The sequence below is a fragment of the Loxodonta africana genome, chromosome 1, assembly GCF_030014295.1.
Source record: "Loxodonta africana isolate mLoxAfr1 chromosome 1, mLoxAfr1.hap2, whole genome shotgun sequence".
In the NCBI taxonomy this organism is placed as follows: Eukaryota; Metazoa; Chordata; class Mammalia; order Proboscidea; family Elephantidae; genus Loxodonta; species Loxodonta africana.
The window spans coordinates 175,372,568-175,395,427 of NC_087342.1; the positions used below are offsets into that span (position 1 = coordinate 175,372,568).

Below are 22,860 nucleotides of genomic sequence, written 5' to 3' on the forward strand. Positions count from 1 at the left end.
GAACCCAAATTGTAACCTCTTACTTCCCTAATAAACCCCGTAATCCTGAGTATTGTCTGTGAGTTCTGCATGGCCATTGCAATGAATTAATTGAACTCAGCAGAGAAGTTGAGTGTGCTGTGGGAGAGACAGAATGTGTCACAATTCGTTAAAAAAAGGCTGGGGAGAAGAGGTGTCTGACCGCTGTCTCACAGGAATCGGCCTTGGGCTGTTATTCTTGATTCTCCTTCCTCCTTGTGAAGTTAGAGGAGGTGAGATGCCTCTGCCATGTCATTATTACAATTTAACTAATTAAAACTCAGGAAAGGATAAGGTAAGATGCAACCAACATGGGCTTATAGAACAAACGCAGATAATACCATTTATAGCAAGATAAAATCACACTGCCATATTTCATACTTTATTCAATTTTAATATGGTTTCCATTATTAACTTTTAAAACAAAATGATTTCCAGTTTAGAAAACAATGCACTGACCACATAATTCCTTTTTCATTTTATACAGTTATACAAATATTCTAAATACACATTTTGTGTTCAAGATGATGGCAAATAAGATTAACTGTACAGTACATAACGAAAGAAAATATTTTAAGCATATTTAGGAGCAATAGAAATGTCTATACAAAACAAGCAAAAATGGAATAAAATTTTTAAAGTATTGCAACAGGCCCACAGGTTTGTAACAAAAATGTCTTTGCACAGTTCCTCACAATGCCCCATTAATAGCTAAAGCAAGACAGCGGTTTTAGAAAATAATGGTTCAAAATGCCACACATGGTACTATTGGCACAGTTGGGATCAAAATAACAAATCTACTTCGAGTCAAGCAAAACCTAGAGGAAATATACCAAACAACTTGAAAATCATCTGTATAAAATTCATTGCACGTTATTTTACTCAGTTGTTTGAAAAGTAAAAAAGTGTATTTACAAAATATTTCGCAGTCAAAATTATAAAGTGAATGGATATCTCTAAGTAACACGTCTTGATACAGACAGTTCAAGGAAACACACGAATGTTTTTCTTATAAGAGGTTTTCAGTGCTCCTTCCATAGGGAAGTAAACATGATCTACTCAAATGGATTTACAAGATGGCACACATACTGGAGCAATTTCAACACCTGCATTATAAAACAATGTTAAAAAGGTGAAAGAATGAGAAATTTGTACGTTCTAAGAAGTGAACTACTCAGAGATCAACAAGTACAATTTTTAATTCCGTTAGCATAAAAGTCTTCATAGTCTTCAGAGAATAGACAGACAATGAACATCCTTGACTCGATGAAAGTTGAAAAAGCACCATGCACAACAGTTTAGTGGTAAACACTGAAAAATATAGCACCCGGAATTCTGTGATACTGACAATTCAAAACTGGTCTAGTAATTGCCGGAGATACGGTGCCTTGGATAATTCTCTATTTACTCGAGAGAGTTTGAAAAGTACAGGGCAGTTCAGAGAGACACACGGGATATGTCGATCATAGCAACCTGTACAGTTCTTGCATATCTGAAAGCATAAGAGAAATAGATAAAACAATAGGAAAAGTTTCTGTGTATATGTGTAAACAACAGACTTTTATAATCCGTCTTTTCTGACCTCTACAGACTAATGGCAGACATATGACAATACACTGCAGAAGTTTCAGTAATTTTCATCTCTTAGAAGTCTAACCCTATCCTACCCTATGTTGAGACATTTCTAAAGGACATTATTTCACAAAACATAGTGTACAAAATTACCTAGTGATTTGTTTCATCCCCGAGATCAACTTTCATTTACAGTAGAATCCTATTACATTAAAATCCATTTAATAAGCTACGTACTTACCACTCAAAGAATGTCTCTCAATTGAACTATATATAAATACTTTTTAAAAAATGACTTAGATTTATCTTTTTATGTGCTAATCATTAAAAAAAAAGGCCAATATTTCAGAAGAGAAAATGTCAGTATGAAGAAACCAAATGATATGAATTTGAAAGCAGTAAGACAGTCCCTGGGTACTGAATGAGACCTGTTCCTGTCTCTGTGTCGAGTTTGTCGTTAAGTTGGAACGGGTGCATAGGTTCTTATTTAGCCTTACTTTAGTGCAAGAGGAAACCCTGGTGCTGTAGTGGTTAAGTGCTATGGCTGCTAACCAAGAGGTCGGCAGTTCAAATCCACCAGGCGCCCCTTGGAAACTCTGTGGGGCAGTTTTACTCTGTCCTATAGGGTCGCTATGAGTCAGAATCAACTCAATGGTAACGGGTTTGGTTTTTTAGTGAAAGAAAAGGCTCAAAGGCTTTTCAATGATTTAAAAGCTGCACGTGCAGCAAGTGAAGGTGATTGTAATGAAGAATCTCTTCGAGTAGGGGTTGGTTCAGTCTTTTCAAAGTGAGGGCAAATTTATATAACATTAAAGGGCAAGTACGAGTCATCCGTAAGTCAGAAGTGCATAACCCAGGGACTGCCCGTAGTCTAGACCAGTGGTTCTCAACCCTGGCTATAGATGAGCTTAAAAACATACTCCTGTCTGAGCTCATTCCAGACCAAAGAATCAGAAATCTCTGAGCCTGAGAGCCTTTTAAGAATCTGTACTTCTTATGGCTCCCTGGTGATTCTCACGTATAAGACCTGATCTAAAGGAAAATAATACATGGTAATTACTAAAAAGAGGAGAGCATGAGAATGTCTTACACAATTATCAGCTTTTAAATAATACTCCGAAAGTCTCAAGTCACACATACAGTTAAAAAAGATTTGAAAAACATCAAAAAATTAAAAAGGATACTAATGAGGACCCCAAGGGTCAAGGAAATACAGGCTGATTTTTCACTTGAACAGGGTATCCCAGTGATTTAAAAAAGGGATACCCAGCAGCCACAACTACTCTAGCTTGTCTTTTAAGAGAGAAATCAAATGTGCTCTAGTAAATTCTTTGATCTGTATTATCAAAGAGCTTCTGTTATAGCAATGTCTGACAGGGAGTGCATTTCTGTCCTTTGCCCCAGTATCATCCAGTCAATTGAAGGGCACATTTTCCTGAGTACACGGGTTATTATATCCAATATTACAATATTCCCGCAAGCAAACTGTTTAGAAGCATGTGCTTCAGTCTGTTCTATGACATCTGAGCATAATATTCTATTATGAACCCTTTCACTAGTTAGATCTCTGCCAAGAGACTCAAATCTGTCCCCAAATACAGAATTTCTGTATTCCAGCTCTATGTGCTATAGCTACCTTCAGGTGCCAGGACGAACTGATAAATACTTAAGCACTCTGTGCATGTCTGATAAATACGCCAGGATGGAATTACCTGCCTCACTAAATTTAACTCAGTGGTTAGTTTCATGATCCTTTACCTGTGACTTAAACCCAGAGCGTTATAGCTGGTTTCAGGCTTACAATTAAAACTGTAAATACCACAACCTGAACACTTACTTTGTAGTTCACAGGGAAACAGATATTTGAACAACTCTGCTTTAACCTTTATTGATTCTTTTTGCTGTCCTTTGGCTTTTTTTGGCTTACTTAATTAAAAAAAAAGTTTTCAGTCAGATGCTTAATTCATTTGTTTTCATTCTTTTATGTTTATTATTAAAAGTGTTTAGGTGATAAATATTTCTCTGAACTCTGCTATCAGTCTGCTAGAGTCGGAGACGAAGCGTCGTCTTATTTAATAAGGAGTGCTAGAATCTTCAAGTGAAAGGATCATTTTGTTTTCTGAGTTTGTTATAAATTACTAGTTTTATGGCATTGAATTGATAAAATATTTCTTTCTGAAATTTACTGAGGTTTTCTTTACAAATTTTATGGTCAGTTTTTAACATTCTATGAATATCTGAAAAGGTGTATTCTCTAGTACTGGGTTACAGAAATTGATAAATAGGCATAAGGTCTACCTTAGCATGTTATTTAGATCTTCTGTAACCTTACTTGGAAACCTTGGTGGCGTAGTGGTTTTAAGACCTAAGGCTGCTAACCAAAAGATCAGCAGTTCAGATCCACCAGGCACTCCTTGGAAACCATATGGGGCAGTTCTACTCTGTCCTACAGGGTCAGTACAAGTCGGAATCAGCCTGACTGCAGTGGATTTGGTTTTTGGGTATAACCTTACCTATATCCTGATCACTTTAACTGTTTTGGTCTAAGAGCGATGTCATAAATCTCCTTTTACCGGTATGTTTCTGTCTATTTCTCATTACATCTGTCGTTTCTGCTTTATGAAAGTTTCTATGGATTATTTAATGCACTACAGGCTCACTTTTTTTTTTAAACTGAAGTTAAAAATATTTCTTGCAAGATGATAAACGAGCCATACTTATAAACAATACTTCTTTCAGAATTGCACTTTTATAAGAAATAATACCTAATTTTGAAGAACGTTCTGGTTAAATTAATGGCACCAACTAGTACAGTGTTTGTAGCTGAGGGTAGAAGACAGGAAAGTCCAGAGAAGAGAACATATGCAGCCTCTGACCTTAATGGAACTCTGGAGGTACTGCTCACATTTACTCTGTGTACTAGACGCTAACAAGGGAAATTTCTTGCCTTCACTGAGTTCACTTGGTATTTAATGGGGCAGACAGACACACACGTAATCACAGTAAAACAGTAAAGCAGAGGAGGTTATGACAGGGAGCCCACTGTAGGGAACACTTCATCTGGTCTAGGGGTTTATGCTGATTCCTCTCAGGTGATTTGTAGGGGTAGGAGAAAGTGTTCCAGGCAGAGGGAACAGAATATTTAAAGGCTAGGAGGTAGGAGAGACTAAGGAGCATTCATGGACCTATGGAGCCCTGGTGGCTCAATGGTTAACAGCTCAGCTGCTAACTAAAAGGTCAGCAGTTTGAATCCACCAACTGCTACTTGGAAACCCTATGGGGTAGTTCTACTCTGGCCAATAGGGTTGCTATGCGTCGGAATTGACTTGACAGCAATGGGTCTGGTTTGGGTTTCATGGACCTATAGGAGGTTCAGTATGGTATGGATAGAGGGTACAGTGTGACAGGGAAGAGGACAAGAAATGGTGATAAAGAGGTAGCAGGCAGGTGCCAGAATGGGGATAGCCTTGTAAACCAGAGAGAGAAGGAGAAGAAGACAGAGAGAGGCAGAGCATGCACTAGATTTATATTTTGTAAAGATCTTTCTAGCTACAGTGTCCAGAATGGATAGGATGGGGGCAAAACCTGGAGGCAGGGAGATGGGTTTGGAGGCTGTTACAGTTTAGATTAGAGAGAACAGTGGTTTCAGCTAGGGTGGTGACAGAAGGGAAAGAGAAGAGTGAGGACACTTAAGAGCTATTTAGCAGACTGAATGCAGACAGAAGGAAGAGTCAACTTATTTCCAGAAGCTCGGCCTCTGTGGTTGCGCCCAAATAACTATCTTTTAGACTCTACCACCCTTAATGAAAGCTGATTAAAGCATTAAAGATGACTGGCTTAAGTCTTAACTCTCTACTGTTAAGAATTTTCTACCAGTACAAACTGCAGCAGCTAAAATGATGCAAAGGAAATAGTCTATACTTTATTAATCTTTCTATAAAACAAAGAAATTAAAAAAAAGCAAACCCGTTGCCATCGAGTTAATTCTGATTCATAGGGACCCTGCAGGACAGGGTAGAACTGATTCATAGGGTTTCCAAGGAGCGGCTGGTGGATTTAAACTGCTGACCTCCTGGTTAGAAGCTGAGCTCTCCATAATCACTGAAATTCTTTTTTTTCTTTTTGTGCATTTTATTGTTGTGAAAGTTTCCAGAGCAAATTAGTTTCCCACTCAACAATTTATACACAGCTTGTTTCATGACACTGGTTGCAAACCCCTGAATGAATCACTGAAATTTCTGAGTCTAGTCTCCTAAGAGATTGTTCCTCTTCCTGTTCACTTAAGTTTTCCTAATAACAGGCTGTGTGGATCTATAATGTCTTTGTTCAAAATCTAACTTTAGGACATGGTACAAAGTCTGGCCTTTATACATTGGTGGTCGGATCATATTAGGTGCGTAAGTAGAAAAGCTGCTATAAAAAACTGCATAAGAGAATTTAGAATGTTAGGGCTAGATGGTACCTTAGAAAGAGCATCTTATCAACCTTTTCATTTTATACTTGACAAAACTGAGGCCAAGGGACTTGCGCAATGTTATGAAGTCTAGAATAGAATCCTGATGTCCTTACTATCAGCTTGATTCACTTTCCACTAAATCATGCTCTCTCTCAATTATTGGGTTAATTTTTAAAATGTTTCAATAACTTTATATTGTTCTTCTAAACAAACTAAACCAAACCTTACCCCAAAATTGTCCTTCTCTAGCCTATAAGTTAAACATGTAACTTAAAAATATGATGGCATAAGATACAATTATTCAAGAAATATATTTCTTTGTTTTTTAAAAAATGTGCTATGCCGATTTTTCTTTAGATGTCTTTTTCTGGCTTACCTCAAGAGATGTCTGTTGGTTTTCTTCTACTAGAATTTCCACATTTGGAAAGTCATCTCTGCATGTTGTCTATATCTCAACTCTGCCACTTATTAGCAATATAACATGGAGTAAATTACTTAACCTCCTATGTCAGTTTACCTATCTGTGAAAGTGCCTGGAACAGTCTTTGGCACATAAAAATATTCAATCATGTTAACTATTAATGTTCTATTTGGACACTTGTCGTTGTGAATCTTCCGAAGTTTACCAGCAATTCTCTAGGACAATCAGATTTTTGTGAGAATGATTAGTGTAGATAAAAAAACCTTTTTCTAGTACTATTATAGAAAAAATTGGATGGACATTCTAGTTCTAGATCTTAATAAACATGATACACCATTCCATCAAAACAAAAACAATAAATTATAAAAAAAAAACCATTTTTAATAACTATAGAATTTTTGAGATTTTAAGAAGTTTATCAGTTTAGAACCCTCATTCCACTTTTCACACCAGTTTCATGTTTCATACTACACCTCAAAAGATTACTACATTTCCCTAAAGAATCTGGTCGCTTGTGATTCTGGGCCTACTGAAGAAGGGTGTACCTTTACAAGTTGCTCCTGTTTGCGTTCCAACTCTCGAATTTCTTGGTTGAGAATGACTGTGACATGCTGAGGCTGGCTCCGACATTTACAACAGATGCCATGTTGAGTCAGGTCATCACACACAGGACAGTGTAAGGTAGTGAAATATTGTGAAATAGTGCCTTTCCGCCCTTCAGGGTCACTTCGAGAGGAGCTGGTAGCTTTCTGGATCTATAGAAACATTTGGAAATTAAGTCTGAGCCAGCTTCACAGCAAAGCTGCTATTCTCATGCTAATTACAGGTTTACGTAGGCATTATTTCATTCATTCATTCAACAAATACTGAGTACCTACTATGTGGCAGACACTGTTGTAGACACTGGGCAATTAGAGATTAAAAAAGTCCTTGCTTTTGTCTTAGTATCATTAGATATTTAATGATCCCCTGCCACCAGTCTGCTTTTTGGTTGAGAAACATAGATGTATGAGATCATATAGGGCAGAGGAAATGGGAGAAATTCAGGTTGAGAGGGGGTACCGTTTAAAGCTGCACAAATTGGGTCATGGAAATAAGGCAGGTGGAAGATTGAAAACAACAAAGATAACAACTTGCAGATTGCTTATTGAGCAATATGGGGGGAAAATCCAAGAAAAGTAAACCTGGAGCATTTCAGATTTATTTAGATATGTGTCACCTAAGAACTCTTCATTTAAAGTTAACATTGGTTTCTAAGACTTGTCTTCTGGTACTCTTTTTACATTGAAATAACATTATCATATTATTTCTCCTGGAGTCTTATAAATTACTTTGCATAAAAGCTTTTAGGTCAGTCTCTTATGAATACCATTGGTTTAACACTCTTGCTAGTAACGTAATAAAAACAATAGTAAAAGAAGTGAGCTTCCTGGTTTAGCACCAGGATTCAGCATTATAGGTCAGTACAAAGCCTCTAAGGCACAGCTTCGACCTCAGTTTTCTAGTTTACTCATTTCCTTTAGACTCTTAAGTGCTATCAAGAAAGTAGAAATGATTTATCAAACTTTCTTTATCAGTTTCTCTGAATACCGTTGCCTTTCATAGTCTGAGATAACAGCAATGACTAAGCAGATCTGAAGTGAATTTTAACCAGTAGATAAAAATTACTAGTCTTCTAGAAAAATGTATCCCAGGTTATTACAGGATCAAGTATTGCTCCTTTAGGCTTCTAATAAGTAAACTTAAGAGTCCAAGCAAGCTGAACTCCCTTTGTTAAGACTTCACACTGAATGTTTTAATATGCTACTTTAAAATTATTTCTTTAAGACTATGTCTGGATACTACATCCTGCACATTTTTTTTTATTATTAACTTTTTTTGAGCTTCAAGTGAACGTTTACAAATCAAGTCAGTCTGTCACATATAAGTTAATATACATCTTACTCCTTACTCCCACTTGCTCTCCCCCTAATGAGTCAGCCCTTCCAGTCTCTCCTTTCGTGAAAACTTTGCCAGCCTCCAACTCTCTCTATTCCCTCCCATCCCCCCTCCAGACAGGAGATGCCAACACAGTCTCAAGTGTCCACCTGATATAATTAGCTCACTCTTCATCAGCATCTCTCTCCCACCCACTGTCCAGTCCCTTTCATGTCTGATGAATTGTCTTCGGGGATGGTTCCCGTCCTGTGCCAACAGAAGGTTTGGGGACCATGACCGCCGGGATTCCTCTAGTCACAGCCAGACCATTAAGTATGGTCTTTTTATGAGAATTTGGGGTCTGCATCCCACTGATCTCCTGCTCCCTCAGGGGTTCTCTATTGTGCTCCCTGTCAGGGCAGTCATCTATTATGGCCGGGCACCATCTAGTTCTTCTGGTCTCAGGATGATGTAGGTCTCTGGTTCATGTGGCTCTTTCTGTCTCTTGGGCTCTTAGTTGTCGTGTGGCCTTGGTGTTCTTCATTCTCCTTTGCTCCAGGTGGGTTGAGACCAATTGATGCATCTTAGATGGCTGCTTGTTAGCATTTAAGACCCCAGAGGCCACATTGCAAAGTGGGTGCAGAATGTTTTCATAATAGAATTATTTTGCCAGTTGACTTAGAAATCCCCTTAAACCATGGTTCCCAAACCCCTGCCCTTGCTCCGCTGACCTTTGAAGTATTCAGTTTATCCTGGAAACTTCTTTGCTTTTGGTCCAGTCCAGTCCAGTTGAGCTGACCTTCCATGTATTGAGTGTTGTCCTTCCCTTCACCTAAAGCAGTTCTTATCTGCTAATTAATCAGTAAAAAACCCTCTCCCTCCCTCCCTCCCTCCCCCCCTCATAACCACAAAAGTATGTGTTCTTCTCAGTTTATACTATTTCTCAAGATCTTATAATAGTGGTCTTATACAATATTTGTCCTTTTGCTTCTGACTGATTTCGCTCAGCATAATGCCTTCCAGGTTCCTCCATGTTATGAAATGTTTCATGGATTTGTCACTGTTCTTTATCGATGCGTAGTATTCCATTGTGTGAATATACCACAGTTTATTTACCCATTCATCTGTTGATGGACACCTTGGTTGCTTCCAGCTTTCTGCTGTTGTAAACAGAGCTGCAGTAAACATGGCTGTGCATATATCTGTTTGTGCCTGCACATTTTTAAAACATCTATTTTGAAGGTATTTTTGCTTTCCTTCATTTATTTTCTATTAGCTGGTTTATTCCAAGTTGTTTTGTGGTTTAGTGTTTACTTTGGGATTTATTTTAATAGTTCTATAATTTGGCCAACCTGACAGAAGCTGAGGTGTCTGTAGAAAACTTAAAAGTTTCTCTTTTAGGAAACCAGAGAGTATGGTATCTTGGCCTGTTTAGGATAACAGAGTATTTGCTTTACCTCTCACAGAACGTAACTAAAATTTTTTGTTTTATTGGGGATTTTAAATGAAATCGCTCTCTACTATAGCTCAGGTACTATATAGTAAGCTTGTTGTTGTTAGGTGCTGTTGAGTCGGTTCCAACTCATAGCGACCCTGTGCACAACAGAACGAAATACTGCCTGGTCCTGTGCCATCCTCACAGTTGTTGCTATGCTTGAGCCCAATGTTGCAGCCACTGTGACAATCCATCTCATTGAGGGTCTTGCTCTTTTTCACTGACCCTCTATTTTACTAAGCATTATGTCCTTCTTCAGGGACTAATCCCTCCTGATAGCATGTCCAAAGTATGTGAGACGTAGTCTTGTCATTTTTGCTTCTAAGGAGCATTCTGGTTGTACTTCTTCCAAGACAGATTTGATCGTTCTTTTAGCAGTCCATGGTATATTCAATATTCTTCACCAACACCACAATTCAAAGGCATCAGCTCTTCTTTGGTCTTCCTTATTCATTGTCCTGAAAGCTGGACTCCATCCACATTGTTAAGGCTGACTCTACTTTGAGGAGACAGCTCTTCCCCAGTTGTCTTCTGAATGCCTTCCAACCTGGGGGGGCTCATCTTCTGGTACTGTATCAGACAATGTTCCACTGCTATTCATAAGGTTTTTACTGGCTAACATTTTTCAGAAGTAGACCGCCGGGTCCTTCTTCCTAGTCTTAGTCTGGACGCTCAGCTGAAACCTGTCCACCGTGGGTGACCCTGCTAGTATTTGAATACCAGTGGTATAGCTTCCAGCATCACAGTAACACACAAGCCTCCACAGCATGAGAAACTGACAGACACGCGGGGGATATAGTAAGCTTACCCTTGGTAATTCATGATACCAGTTGAAGACATCAATACCAATAAGTGAGAAGATTCTTGCCAGGGGTGGAAGGATTTGCTTGGTGATATAGTAAGTGGCATTCAGTCTCAGAGTCGGGTCCTGCAAGATTTCTACTGGGCGCCTTACTAGCTGGATAAGTGGTACTCCCGGGGTCCCATAAATGATGACATATGGCACTCGCTCCCCAACTCGAGGCTCAGAGCGCCGGTCGTAAGTAAGCATTTTCCTAGTAAATCCAAAAATAAAATACACATTCAAAGATTGTCATGGAAGGCATTTTTTCAGCAAATTAGGCGAGAAACAATAATGAGACAATGGGAAATCTACAAGGGGTACCTCCAAGTTACAGTTACAACTGCCTTGAGAACTTTATATACATCACTTAGTTGAGACCATGTCGATTTGATGTAAGGGTTTGAAACTTACTCTGTAAATCACTGCTACCTGGAAAATAATATATGAGTTGGCAGATAGCAACTGGTTTTAAATGTTTTTTCATCTCCTTAGAGAAAGAACTAAATCTAAAAATTTAAGATAAAATTCAGCTGGTTAGATTATCTGATTCCAGAAAGATACCATCTAAGTACTTTGGTAGACCCGTAATTAAGGACTGTCTTATTTTGCGGTAGGAAGAACAAATGAACTGAGCTCTGAATCAGATTACAATTCCACTGAATAGTTTCCCCAGGGAAGCCTAGAAAGAGTTCCTCCTCCTTCTTCCTCAGAGCTTACAAAGTATGGGAGAGCATCTATTCCCATTCAGTGAGGCTTTATGTTGGCGGGTGAAGAAATGATTGTATGTTTGTGCCTGCGGATTAGGTGTCTTTTCATTCACTCTGTGGCTGTGCAAAGCCTCAGGCCTATACTTGGCAGGTACTGAGGTTTGTGCTGTTGTATACATTATTACCTTGTAAGTTCAAGGGCTGGCACACAAGCTCCAGGTTTATAAGAGAAACTTCCTCTGTATTCCTTGGCAAAGATAAAATCTTGTATGCTGGCCTTCCCTTCCAGGAGCTTCATACACTGTTGCTGAACATACTGTTTAATTAGACTTATGTCTCTAGTTTCAAATAGTAGCTTTAGAGAACGCTCGAGTATCTTAAAAAAAAAAAAAGATAGGCAGATAAAGACAAAATGTCCCCTAGTATGTTTCATCATTGTTGTTATACTTTCAATTACATCACTACGAGGTAGCTTGCTGATCTACCTAAATAATCTGTTACTTATAATCGTTGGATAATAAAAATCACTAGAAATGGAAAAATATTTTGGAGATTTCATATAGCTTGCTAGTTCTAAAAACAGAATATATAGTTTGAGGAGAATCTTATTGGAATGGTATGCAGATGAACATTTGCCATGTGATGAGCAGCATGAAACCTGTAAGTGTTTCTTAACTAGCCAAAGCACTCTAGGCACAAAAGGCCAGACGTGATTCCATGAATTGTTTATTTACCCTGCTAAACAAAGAGCCAGATTCAGGTGGACAGACAGAAGTTTAAGTATCACCAAGCAGTGCAATCAGTCGTTTGCCTTTTTGTAGTGTTCATAAATATATACTAGTGCTGACAGTTTTCTACACTGAAAATATTTCTACTTGGAATGTGCACTGGATTTTTGTAGCGCACTGAATCTAAATTAGATCTAGGCGAAAGTTCCTATCTTATTCTGAATACTGACTGGAACCTATACATATTTACACAATAAAAACAACAAAAAATCAAACCTACTGCCCTCGAGTCGATTCCGACTCATAGCGACCCTATAGGACAACAGAACTGCCCTATAGGACTTCCAAGGCTGTAAATCTTTACAGAAGCAGACGGCCACATCTTTCTCCCATTTACACAATAAGCTTGTTAATTTTGCTTAGGTATAGTTCTGATTGCAGAGAAGGAATGTACTGGATATCTGTTCCAGAAACTAGTATTGAACAATACCCCAAATTTACATCATACTAAAAACAACCATCAATCTATTATGCTTTTAATGCTCTCATAAGACTTAGTGTGTTGAGTATTACTCCCATTTATATTAGTTTTTTTTTGGTTTGCTATGGAAGAAGTCAGAGAATGAATAAAGAAAAAAATAAATCTAAATACTATGGTTAAAATTACTATGGTTGAAAATTTGGGTAAGTTATAGTACCACTGTTCAGAAATCTCCCTTATTTGTATTTGATAACTCCAGTAAACTGTCAGTTAACCTGGGGTGGATCATGTTACTTATGAAATTTCTCTGTTGCTAATTTCTTTATCCTGTCTCCCAAGCGTTTGGGTGTTGTCATATGGTACCATATCATACTGTCATTTCTGCTGATAGGCAGGAAACTCGTACCAAGTTCATGTGTTGCTTTTTAGCAGTTTTGACAAAAGGTGAGGTATGGGAAGAAGTCAGAAACTAAGGACTAAAATAAAATAAATCGTTTTGATCAGAAATGGATTTCTCAGGAATCATTGGGCTGTAGTCCCTCCGTCTAGATGTGTGTTTAAGGATAGTTAGGGTTTTTCTGGGTATATTTCTTTCCTAAAGATGAAGACAAATTAGATATAACTTACCTTAGAAACAGCAGGGCAGGAATCTCTTCTAACTGTTTCTATTCCTTTTGCATCAAAAACTGGGTCCTTTTGTTCCAGTGTTTCATACATGTAACCCACATACCTCTTTTTTGTTTGCAGGACACAGGGCAAATATACCTATGGTGAAATTAACAAAATGACTTCTCAATAACCATTTTCCCCCACCATGAATATTTTATTTTTATTTCCCTCTTTCCTTTAATCAAATGTTAATAATAAAAATTCTAAATATGGTTCAGGGCCCGACAAATTCATGATCTAACACCTGGAGATGAAAGCACAAAAATAAGCGGTCTTTACTTCCTTACTACTCACTCACTCCTTTTCTTGCAATATCACTTGCTTCCACCTCAATTGACACTGCTTTCTCAAAAGTCAACAATGATCTCTTCTTAAGTAATTACAAAGATTACCTTAATAACACCTACTTATGGTACAAAATTAAAACATTATGAGAGTACAGTAAAAAGCCCCTGTCCCCCAAGCCTGTGCCTTCCCTTCCCATAATGTATTTCCTTTTATTGGTTTCCTTGATATTCTTCCAGAGATATTCTAAGCAGATACGGGTAATTATACACTCTTCTTTTCCCCATAATGCTAGTTTACCATAAATACCATTCTGCACTTTGCTTATTTCATTTAGTAACTTATCTTGGAGAGTATTCCATCGTAGTACAGAAAACTCATTTTGTTTTGTAGCTACATAGTAGTCCACTGTGTGGGTATATCACAATGTATGTAACCAGTCACTTACTATGGTCATTTAGGATGTTTCCAATCTTTTGGAATTATAAATAGTATTCCAGTGAACAACCTTTCATGAATAAATCTGTAGGATAAATTTCTTGAAGCGGAATTTCTGGATCAATGGGTTTGTGTGTAGTTTTTTTTTCCTCCTGATGTAACTATTTTGGTCCTTTCCACTGCCCCCAAGCTTTATCAATAATTACATTAAGTGTAAATAGTCTGAACATCCCAAATAAAAGGCAGAAGTTATCAGGTTGGATAGAAAAGTAAAGTCCAACTGTAAACTATTAGAAATACACATTAAATATAAAGATACAAAAAGGTTAAAAATAAAAAACTGAAAAAAGATATACAAGCTAATACTAATCAAAAAAGTTGGTAGTAGTTATATTAATATCAAAAAAAGTAGATTTCAAGACAAGGAATACTAATGAAAAGGGTCAGTTCATCAAGAAGATATATAATCTTTAAAGTGTATGCACCTAATAAGAAAGCTTTGAAATACATGAAACAAAAATGGACAGAACTGAAAGAAAGAAAATAGGCAAATCTACAACAATAGTTGAAGATTTCAGCAGCTCTCTTAGAAAAAATCAGTAAGAATAAAAAAAAAAAAAAAGGCTTCAAAACACTATCAATCAACTTAACTGGCATTTATGGAACATTCTATTCAACAATCATAATACACATGGCTTTTCAAGGTCACACAGAATACACATGGCTTTTCGAGGTCACAGGGAACATTCATCGAGTTAGATTCTATGCTGGACAAAAAAATTTTGACCACAATGGAATTAAATTAGAAACAATAACAAAATGATTTTTAGAATATCCTCAAATATTTGGAACTCAAACAATACACTTCAAAATAACCCATGGGTCATTATGAGTGATAATGAAAACACAAGATATCAAAATTTGTGACATGCAGCTAAAGCAGTGTTTAGAAAGAAACTATGGCTTTAAATGCTTTAAAAAGGATTGATTTAAAATCACTGATTAAAGTTTTCAAATTAAAAAATAGGAGAAGAATAGCAAACTAAACCCAAAGTAAGTAGAAGGAATGAAATAATAATAGAGTGGAAACCAATGAAATGGTTCTTTGAAAAGTTCAATAAATTAATAAACCTCTAGCTAGACTGATTAAGAAAAAACACAAGATATCAATATCAAAAATGAAAGGTGGGACATCACTGGAGATCCTACAGATATTAAAATCATAGCAAGGAAATATGAACAGTTCATGCCAATAAATCTGACAATTTAGGAGAAACAGATATATTTCTTGACAACCACAAGTTATCAAAACTGACACAAGAAGAAATAGAAAATTAGAATATTGCAGTATCTATTAAAGACGTTGAATTTGTAGTTAAAAACCTTTCCAGAAAGGTCCAGATGGCTTCACTGGTGAATTCTAACAAACAATTAAGGATGAAATAATTTTACCAATCTTACACATTTTTTCTTTCAGAAAACAGAAGAGGGACCATTTCCAACTCATTTTGTGAGGCCAGCCCTTTCTTGTCCCAAAACCACAAAGACAATACAACAAAACTATAGACCAGTATTGATTATGAACGTGGGCAGCAGAACCCTCAACAAACATTTAAGTTTTCCACGTTTTGCAAACATTTAAGTTTTCCACGTTTTGCTTTTATGTTTAAGTCTGTGATCTATTTTGAGTTAATTCTTGTATATGGTGTTAATTCCTACACACAGCATGCTCTTCACTCTACCAGGTGAGCGGCCCCAGAACCTTACAAACTTTAAGAGTAACATTCATCACTCTTCTCTCATTTTTCTCTCCCCCCGCCTGGCTGCCCACTTAGACTGCTCACTCTTCAGGGCAGATGCCATATCTGAGCCCTCTTTCAATCTCTTCTGGCATAATTATTGGTTCAGAGTAGGTACACGATAAACATTTGGAAGTCACCTTTGATTCTTTTCTCCCCTTTTTTATCTTTTCCATACTTGCTCTCCTAAAATAATCACTTCCTATTCTTGCCTATTCTTTTTTTTCTCAATGTTTCTTGAATTGTACCTTCTTTTTTTCCCTATTGTCATTACACTAGTTCAGGCTATAAAGGTTGCAAGAGGTATCCTCTCTTGCGATCCTCCTCTCCCCGATTCATTTTGCACACGACTGAAAGGCTAATCCTCCTTGAACAGTTCTGATCATATCATTCTCTTGCTCTTTCTAAAATTTTAGACAGTGAAAATAGTTAAAGGTCTTTGTGGCAGATTATACCTTTCAAAAATGATTGCAACAGTATCTCCTATCCTATATGGTCTTCTTACAATGTGACTCTAGTATGTTCCAACTCCTTAAATGCAGATAGACTTGTGATTCTGTGTTACTCTTAAAGTGGGTCATAAAAAGCAAAACAGCTTTGCCTGCTTTGTTTCTTTTGGGATGCTCACTCCTGAAACCCAGGCATCATGCTGTGAGAGGAAGCCCAAGCAGCCCCAAGGCCAGATGTAGGTGTTCCAGCTGACAGCCCCAGCTGATGTTCCAACCAGCAGCCAGCATTACCCACCAGACATGAGAGTGAGCACATTTAGGTAATTTCAGCTCACCTAAGGATGCAGGCATTGTAGAGCAGAGACATGCTATCCCTGCTGTGCCATTTCTTAATTTCTGATCTAGAGAATTTGTGAGCATGATGAAATGGTTTTTGAGTAAAATAAAACTAAGTTTGGGGTGGTCTGTTACACAGCAATAACTAGAAAAATCATTTCCTTATATAAAGACATAATTAAAACATTTTTGAGAAAATTATATGAAACTAACAGAAGAGACCCCCCACATATCTGTCAGTTTGTCATACTGTGGGGGCTTGCAAGTCGCTGTGTGCTGGAAGCTATGCCACCTATATTCAGGTATCAACAGGGTCACCCATGGCGGATAGGTTTCAGCTGATCTTCCAGACTGAGACAGACTAGGAAGAAAGATCCAGCAGCCTCAAAAAACAACTGGGGAAGAGCTGCCTCTTCAAAGTAGAGTTGGCCTTAATGACGTGGATGGAGTCAAGTTTTTGGGACCCTCATTTGCTGATGTGGCACAACTCAAACTGAGAAGAAACAGCTGCAAACATCCATTAATAACCAGAACGTGGAATGTACGAAGTATGAATCTAGGAAAATTGGAAACCATCAAAAATGAAATGGAATGCATAAATATTCTAGGTGTTAGTGAGCTGAAATGGACTGGTATTGGCCATTTTGAATCGGTTAATCATTTGGTCTACTATGCCGGGAACGGCAACTTGAAGAGGAATGGCATTGCAGTCATCGTCAAAAAAGAACATTTCAAGATCTATCCTGAAGTATAATGCTGTCAGTGATAGGATAATATCCATAGGCCTACAAGGAAGACCAGTTAATACGACTATTATTCAAGTTTATGCACCAACCACTAAGGTGACAGATAAAGAAACTGAAGATTTTTACCAACTTCTGCAGTCTGAAATTGTTCAAACATGTAATCAGGATGCAGTGATAATTACTGGGGATTGAAACGCAAAAGTTGGAAACAAAGAAGAGTGTTAGCTGGAAAATATGGCCTTGATGACAGAAATGATGCCGGAGATCGCATGACAGAATTCTGCAACACCAATGACTTCTTCATCGCAAATACCTTTTTCTGGCAACATAAACAGCAACTATGCACGTGGACCTTGCCAGATGGAATACACAGGAATCAAATCAACTACATCTGTGGGAAGAGACGATGGAACAGCTCAATGTCATCAGTCAGAACAAGGCCAGGGGCTGACTGCGCAACAGACCATCAATTGCTCACATGCAAGTTGAAGTTGAAACCTAAGAAAATTAGAACACGTTGACGAGAGCCAAAGTACGACCTTGAGTATATCCTACCTGAAGGTAGAGACCATCTCAAAAATAGATTTGATGTGTTGAACACCAATCCGAAGACCAGAGGACTTGTGGAATGACATCAAGGACATCATCCATGAAGAAAGCAAGAGGTCATTAAAAAGAAAGAAAAGACCAAAATGGATGTCAGAAGAGACTCTGAAACTTGCTCTTGAATATCGAGTAGCTAAAGCAAAAGGAAGAAATGATGAAGGAGAAGAACTCAACAGAAGATTTCAAAGGGCAGCTTGAGAAACAAAGTATTATAATGACATGTGCAAAAACCTGGAGATAGAAAACCAAAAGGGAAGAATATGCTCAGCATTTCTCAAGGTGAAAGAACTGAAGAAAACATTCAAGCCTTGAGTTGCAATACTGAAGGATTCCACGGAGGAAAATATTAAATGACGCAGAAAGCATCAAAAGAAGATGGAAGAAATACACAGAGTCACTATACCAAAGAGAACTGGCTGACATTGAACCATTTCAACAGAGAGCATATGATCAGGAACTGATGAAACTGAAGGAAGAAGTACAAGTTGCACTGAGGGCATTGGTGAAAAACAAGGCTCCAGGAATTGATGGAATATCAACTGAGATGTTTCAACAAATGGATGCAGTGCTGGAAGTGGTCACTCGTCTATGCCAAGCAATTTGGAAGACAGCTACCTGGCCAACTGACTGGAAGAGATCCATATTTATGCCGACTCCCAAGAAAGGTGCTCCCAGTGAATGTGGAAATTATCGAATAGTATCATTAATATCACATGCAAGTAAAATTTTGCTGAAGACCATTCAAAAGCAGCTGCAGCAGCATATCAACAAGCAACTGTCAGAAATTCAGGTCAGATTCAGAAGAGGACGTGGAACCAGGGATATCATTGCTGATGTCAGATGGATGTTGGCTGAAAGCAGAGAATACAAGAAATATGTTTACCTGTGTTTTACTGACTATGCAAAGGCATTCGACTGTGTGGATCATAACAAATTATGGATAATATTGCAAAGAACTGGAATTCCAGAACACTTAATTGTGCTCATGAGGAGCCTGTACATAGATCGAGACAGCTGTTGGAACAGAACAAGGGGATACTGTGTCATTTAAAGACAGGAAAGGTGTGCGTCAGGGTGGTATCCTTTCACCACACCTATTCAATCTGTTTGCTGAACAAATAATCCGAGAAGCTGGATTATATGAAGAAGAACAGGGTATCAGGATTGTAGGAAGACTCATTAACAACCTGCATTATGCATATGACAAAACCTTGCTTGCTGAAAGTGAAGAGGACTTGAAGCACTTACTAAGGAAGATCAAGGACCACAGCCTTCAGTATGCATTACGCCTGAACATAAAGAAAACAAAAGTCCTCACAACTGGACCAAAAAGCAACATCATGATAAATGCAGAAAAGACTGAAGTTGTCATTTTACTTGGATCCACAATCAATACCCATGGAAGCAGCGGTCAAGAAATCAAGAGACGCACTGCGTTAAGCAAATCTGTTGCAAAAGACCTCTTGAAAGTGTTGAAAAGCAAAGATGTCACCTTGAAGACTAAGGTGCACCTGACCCAACCCATGGTATTTTCAATCACATCATATGCATGTGAAAGCTGGACGATGAATAAGGAAGACTGAAGAACTGACACCTCTGAATTGTGGTGTTGACGAAAAATACTGAATATACCATGGACTGCCAAAAGAACGAACAAATCTGTCCTGGAAGAAGTACAACAAGAATGCTCCTTAGAAGCAAGGAAGGCAAGCCTACGTCTAACATACTTTGGACATGTTACTTGGAGAGATCAGTCCCTGGAGAACGACATTGTGCTTGGTAAAGTACAGGGTCGTCGAAGAAGAGGATGACCCTCAAGGAGATGGATTGACACAGTGGCTGCAACAATGGGCTCAAGCATAACAATGACTGTGAGCATGGTGCAGGCCTGGGCAGTGTTTCATTCTATAGTACAATGGGTCGCTAAGAGTTGGAACCGACTCTACGGCGCCTAACAACAAGAACAGGAGAGAAAATATTTAAAACTTTTCAGGACCCATTGTAGATTCTGAAAACACACTGAAGAAGTCAGAAATCTTTAGAAGGTATCTGAATTTTACATGTGATTATCAGTATTACATTTCTCTTACCTTTTCAAACTTTAATTTCACCGGTTTAGGATTGGTAGCAGTTACAGCTTCAGCAATTTCTTGACCAATCTTAAAAGACTGCTCCTTAGTGGCTCCTTTTAGTAGCACAAACATACTAAGGGGATTAAATATAGATAAAGTAATGAGAACGTAATTATAACAAAATATTTCATGGAGAGTAACTTTCCTGGCTAATACTTTAATACCAAAGAAAACCCTTTTTCTCTTACTCATCTTTATTAGGTTGCTTCCTATCTAAGCTTTGATGTTTTATCACACTTTCTTAGTCTACTCATGGTATATCTAGTTACAGATCTTTAAGACATCCAGTATTTCTAGTTTAGTTACACGAAGACTAGCTAAGAAGGTCCTGGGCATAAGGCTTTGTATGGCACACAGTTATATGAATCATTAAATATGAGAAAATGTGCTTATAGAGAAATGGAAAATTCACTTGTAACATGGGAGGGAATTTCTTTCCAGAACTGCCCAACTTCAAAACACACACATATATTCTGTAATGTATGTTCACTGAAGAACAGTTAGAAAATACAAAACAGCACAATGAAAACAGCCATCTGTAATCCTACCATCTAGAAAAAAGATACTATAAACATTTTGTGTGTCTGTAAATCTTTTCTCATTTGGGATCACAGATGAAACTGTTTAGTAACTTACTCTTTGCATTTAATGGTATAATGTGAACATTTTCCCATGTCATTTTTTTCTACATTATTTTAATAGTTGCATAGTATTTCAATTGATACACTTTAACCAAATCTCTATTATTGAAAATTTAAGCTGTTGATTTTTTTTTTTTGCTAATATTACATATATAATAGTTATTGAAGGAGCCCTGGTAGCACAGTGGTTAAGTGCTCAGCTGCTAACTGAAAGGTCAGCATTTCAAACCCATCAGCCATTCTGTGGGAGAAAGATGTGGTAGTTTACTTCTATAAAGATTTATCATCTTGTAAACCCCATGGGGCAGTTCTACCCTGTCCTATAGGGTCACTATAAGTTGGAATCAACTTGACAGCAATGGGTTAATAGTTATTTGTCACATTTTATGATTATATGCTCAGGATAAATTCTTAGAAGTAAAATTTTGGGGCAAAGCGTATAAACATTTCTACGGTTTTTAAAAAGATACTGTTGAAACTGATTTCCAGAAAGATACCCCTGATGTAGAATCCCACCAGCAGTAGGCAGGTCAAGAGGAAAGGATTTCTAATACAGATAAAAAGTACCCAGAGAAAAGGGATATTTTCTCAAAAATAACTGGTAAAACTAAAGTAGTGGGCATCTTCCGTCTACTATAATCCAGTTAACTTTATAATGGCATTTTATATCTCATTATATAACTCAATCTGAACATCAACAAAAATAATGGCTAATTAAATGAGAGATTATAAAGTTCATCTTCACTTACGGTTTTAGTGGAAAGGCATTAAATAGTGGAAAAGAACAGTATCTTGAAACATGATTTCCTGATACATGTTTCTAGCCTTAGAGACAAACCAACCTCATATTTCTAAAATGTTTTCATATTGGACTTTAAATCCCATTTGGATGGTTTCTCTGGAAATCCTTCCCTGCCAATATTGGAGACAGAACTTGTCTTATTGCCTAACATGAGAAGTTAAAAAAAAAAAAGGAGTATATATTCAATTTTAATTAAGGTCTTTAAAATAAAAATTGTCTCAATTTGAATTAATTTTAACATTCACTACGGCAGAACACACAGGCCTTAAATAGTTAACTATGCCTTCAGGCTAGGCTATACTCTGAACGATTCGAACTTTTAATAATATTTTCTTTTTTAGGTCCAGCCGATGCTCATTACACCAATAAAGCCTTATTGTTTCAACAGAATGATTGTTTTTTTAAATAAATTTTATTGAGGTATTATTTATGCATAGTAAAACTAACACATTTTTAATGTACAAGTCCATGAAATTTTGACAAATGTAAATACTTGGATAGCAGCCACCACAATCAAGATGTAGAACTTTTTTGTTACCCTAAGAAGTTCCCTTACACTCCTTTACAATAATTCTCTACTTTACTCTTGACTCCAGGCAACCACTGACCTGCTTTGTGTTACTATAGATTGGTTTTGTTTTTTTTCAAGAATTTTATGTAAATAGAACCATATGGTATGTACTCTCATATGTCTGGTTTCTTTCACTTGGCATATTTTTGAGATCCATTGAGGTTGTGAGAGTGTCAGTAATTGGTTCCTTTTTATTGCTGAGTAGTATTCCATCTTATGGATATACCACCATTTCTTTATTCATCCATTCATGGACATTTGGGTTATTTATAGTTTTGAGCTATTATGAATAAAGCTACAATGAAAATTCATATACAACTCTTTTTGTGGACATATGTTTTCATTTCTCTTGGGTAAATAGCAAGGAGTGGAATTGCTAAGTTATATGTTAAGTGTATGCTCAACTTTATATGTAACTGTTCAACTGTTTTTCTGAAAGATTATGCTTAAAATGTTCAGATGCAATGATGAATGCAAACATTTCAAAATTAACGTGTACATACACACACATTTCTATAAAGTTCTAGCATAGGCAACACTAAGCTAAGCTAATAGAAATCAGATAGGTGGTTGCCTGGGGATGATGGTGAGGGATTGACTGCAAAGGGGCATGATGGAACTCGAGGGTGATAGGAATGTTCTGTACCCTGAATGTGGTGGTGATTGATTATGCAGGCCTATGTATTTGTCAGACTCCTTGGACTATTTACTGTGCACTCATTGTTAAAAATTATACCTCAATGAAGG

General features: G+C 37.4%; 1 protein-coding gene across 5 annotated transcripts in view; it reads right to left on the reverse strand.

Moving 5' to 3' along the window:
- Positions 1–378: 378 nt before the first annotated feature.
- The window catches only part of REV3L (REV3 like, DNA directed polymerase zeta catalytic subunit), a 209,696-nt gene continuing 187,214 nt past the window's right edge, over positions 379–22,860 (reverse strand). For all 5 annotated transcript variants that reach the window (XM_064289897.1, XM_064289891.1, XM_010598962.3 and 2 more), the window contains 6 exons: positions 20,058–20,172; positions 13,267–13,404; positions 11,616–11,806; positions 10,688–10,934; positions 7,013–7,222; positions 379–1,510 (listed from right to left, as the gene is read on the reverse strand). In XM_064289897.1, coding sequence (XP_064145967.1) covers positions 1,370–1,510; positions 7,013–7,222; positions 10,688–10,934; positions 11,616–11,806; positions 13,267–13,404; positions 20,058–20,172 — 1,042 coding nt within the window. In that variant the 3' untranslated portion in view covers positions 379–1,369. The remainder of the gene's footprint in view (positions 1,511–7,012; positions 7,223–10,687; positions 10,935–11,615; positions 11,807–13,266; positions 13,405–20,057; positions 20,173–22,860) is intronic.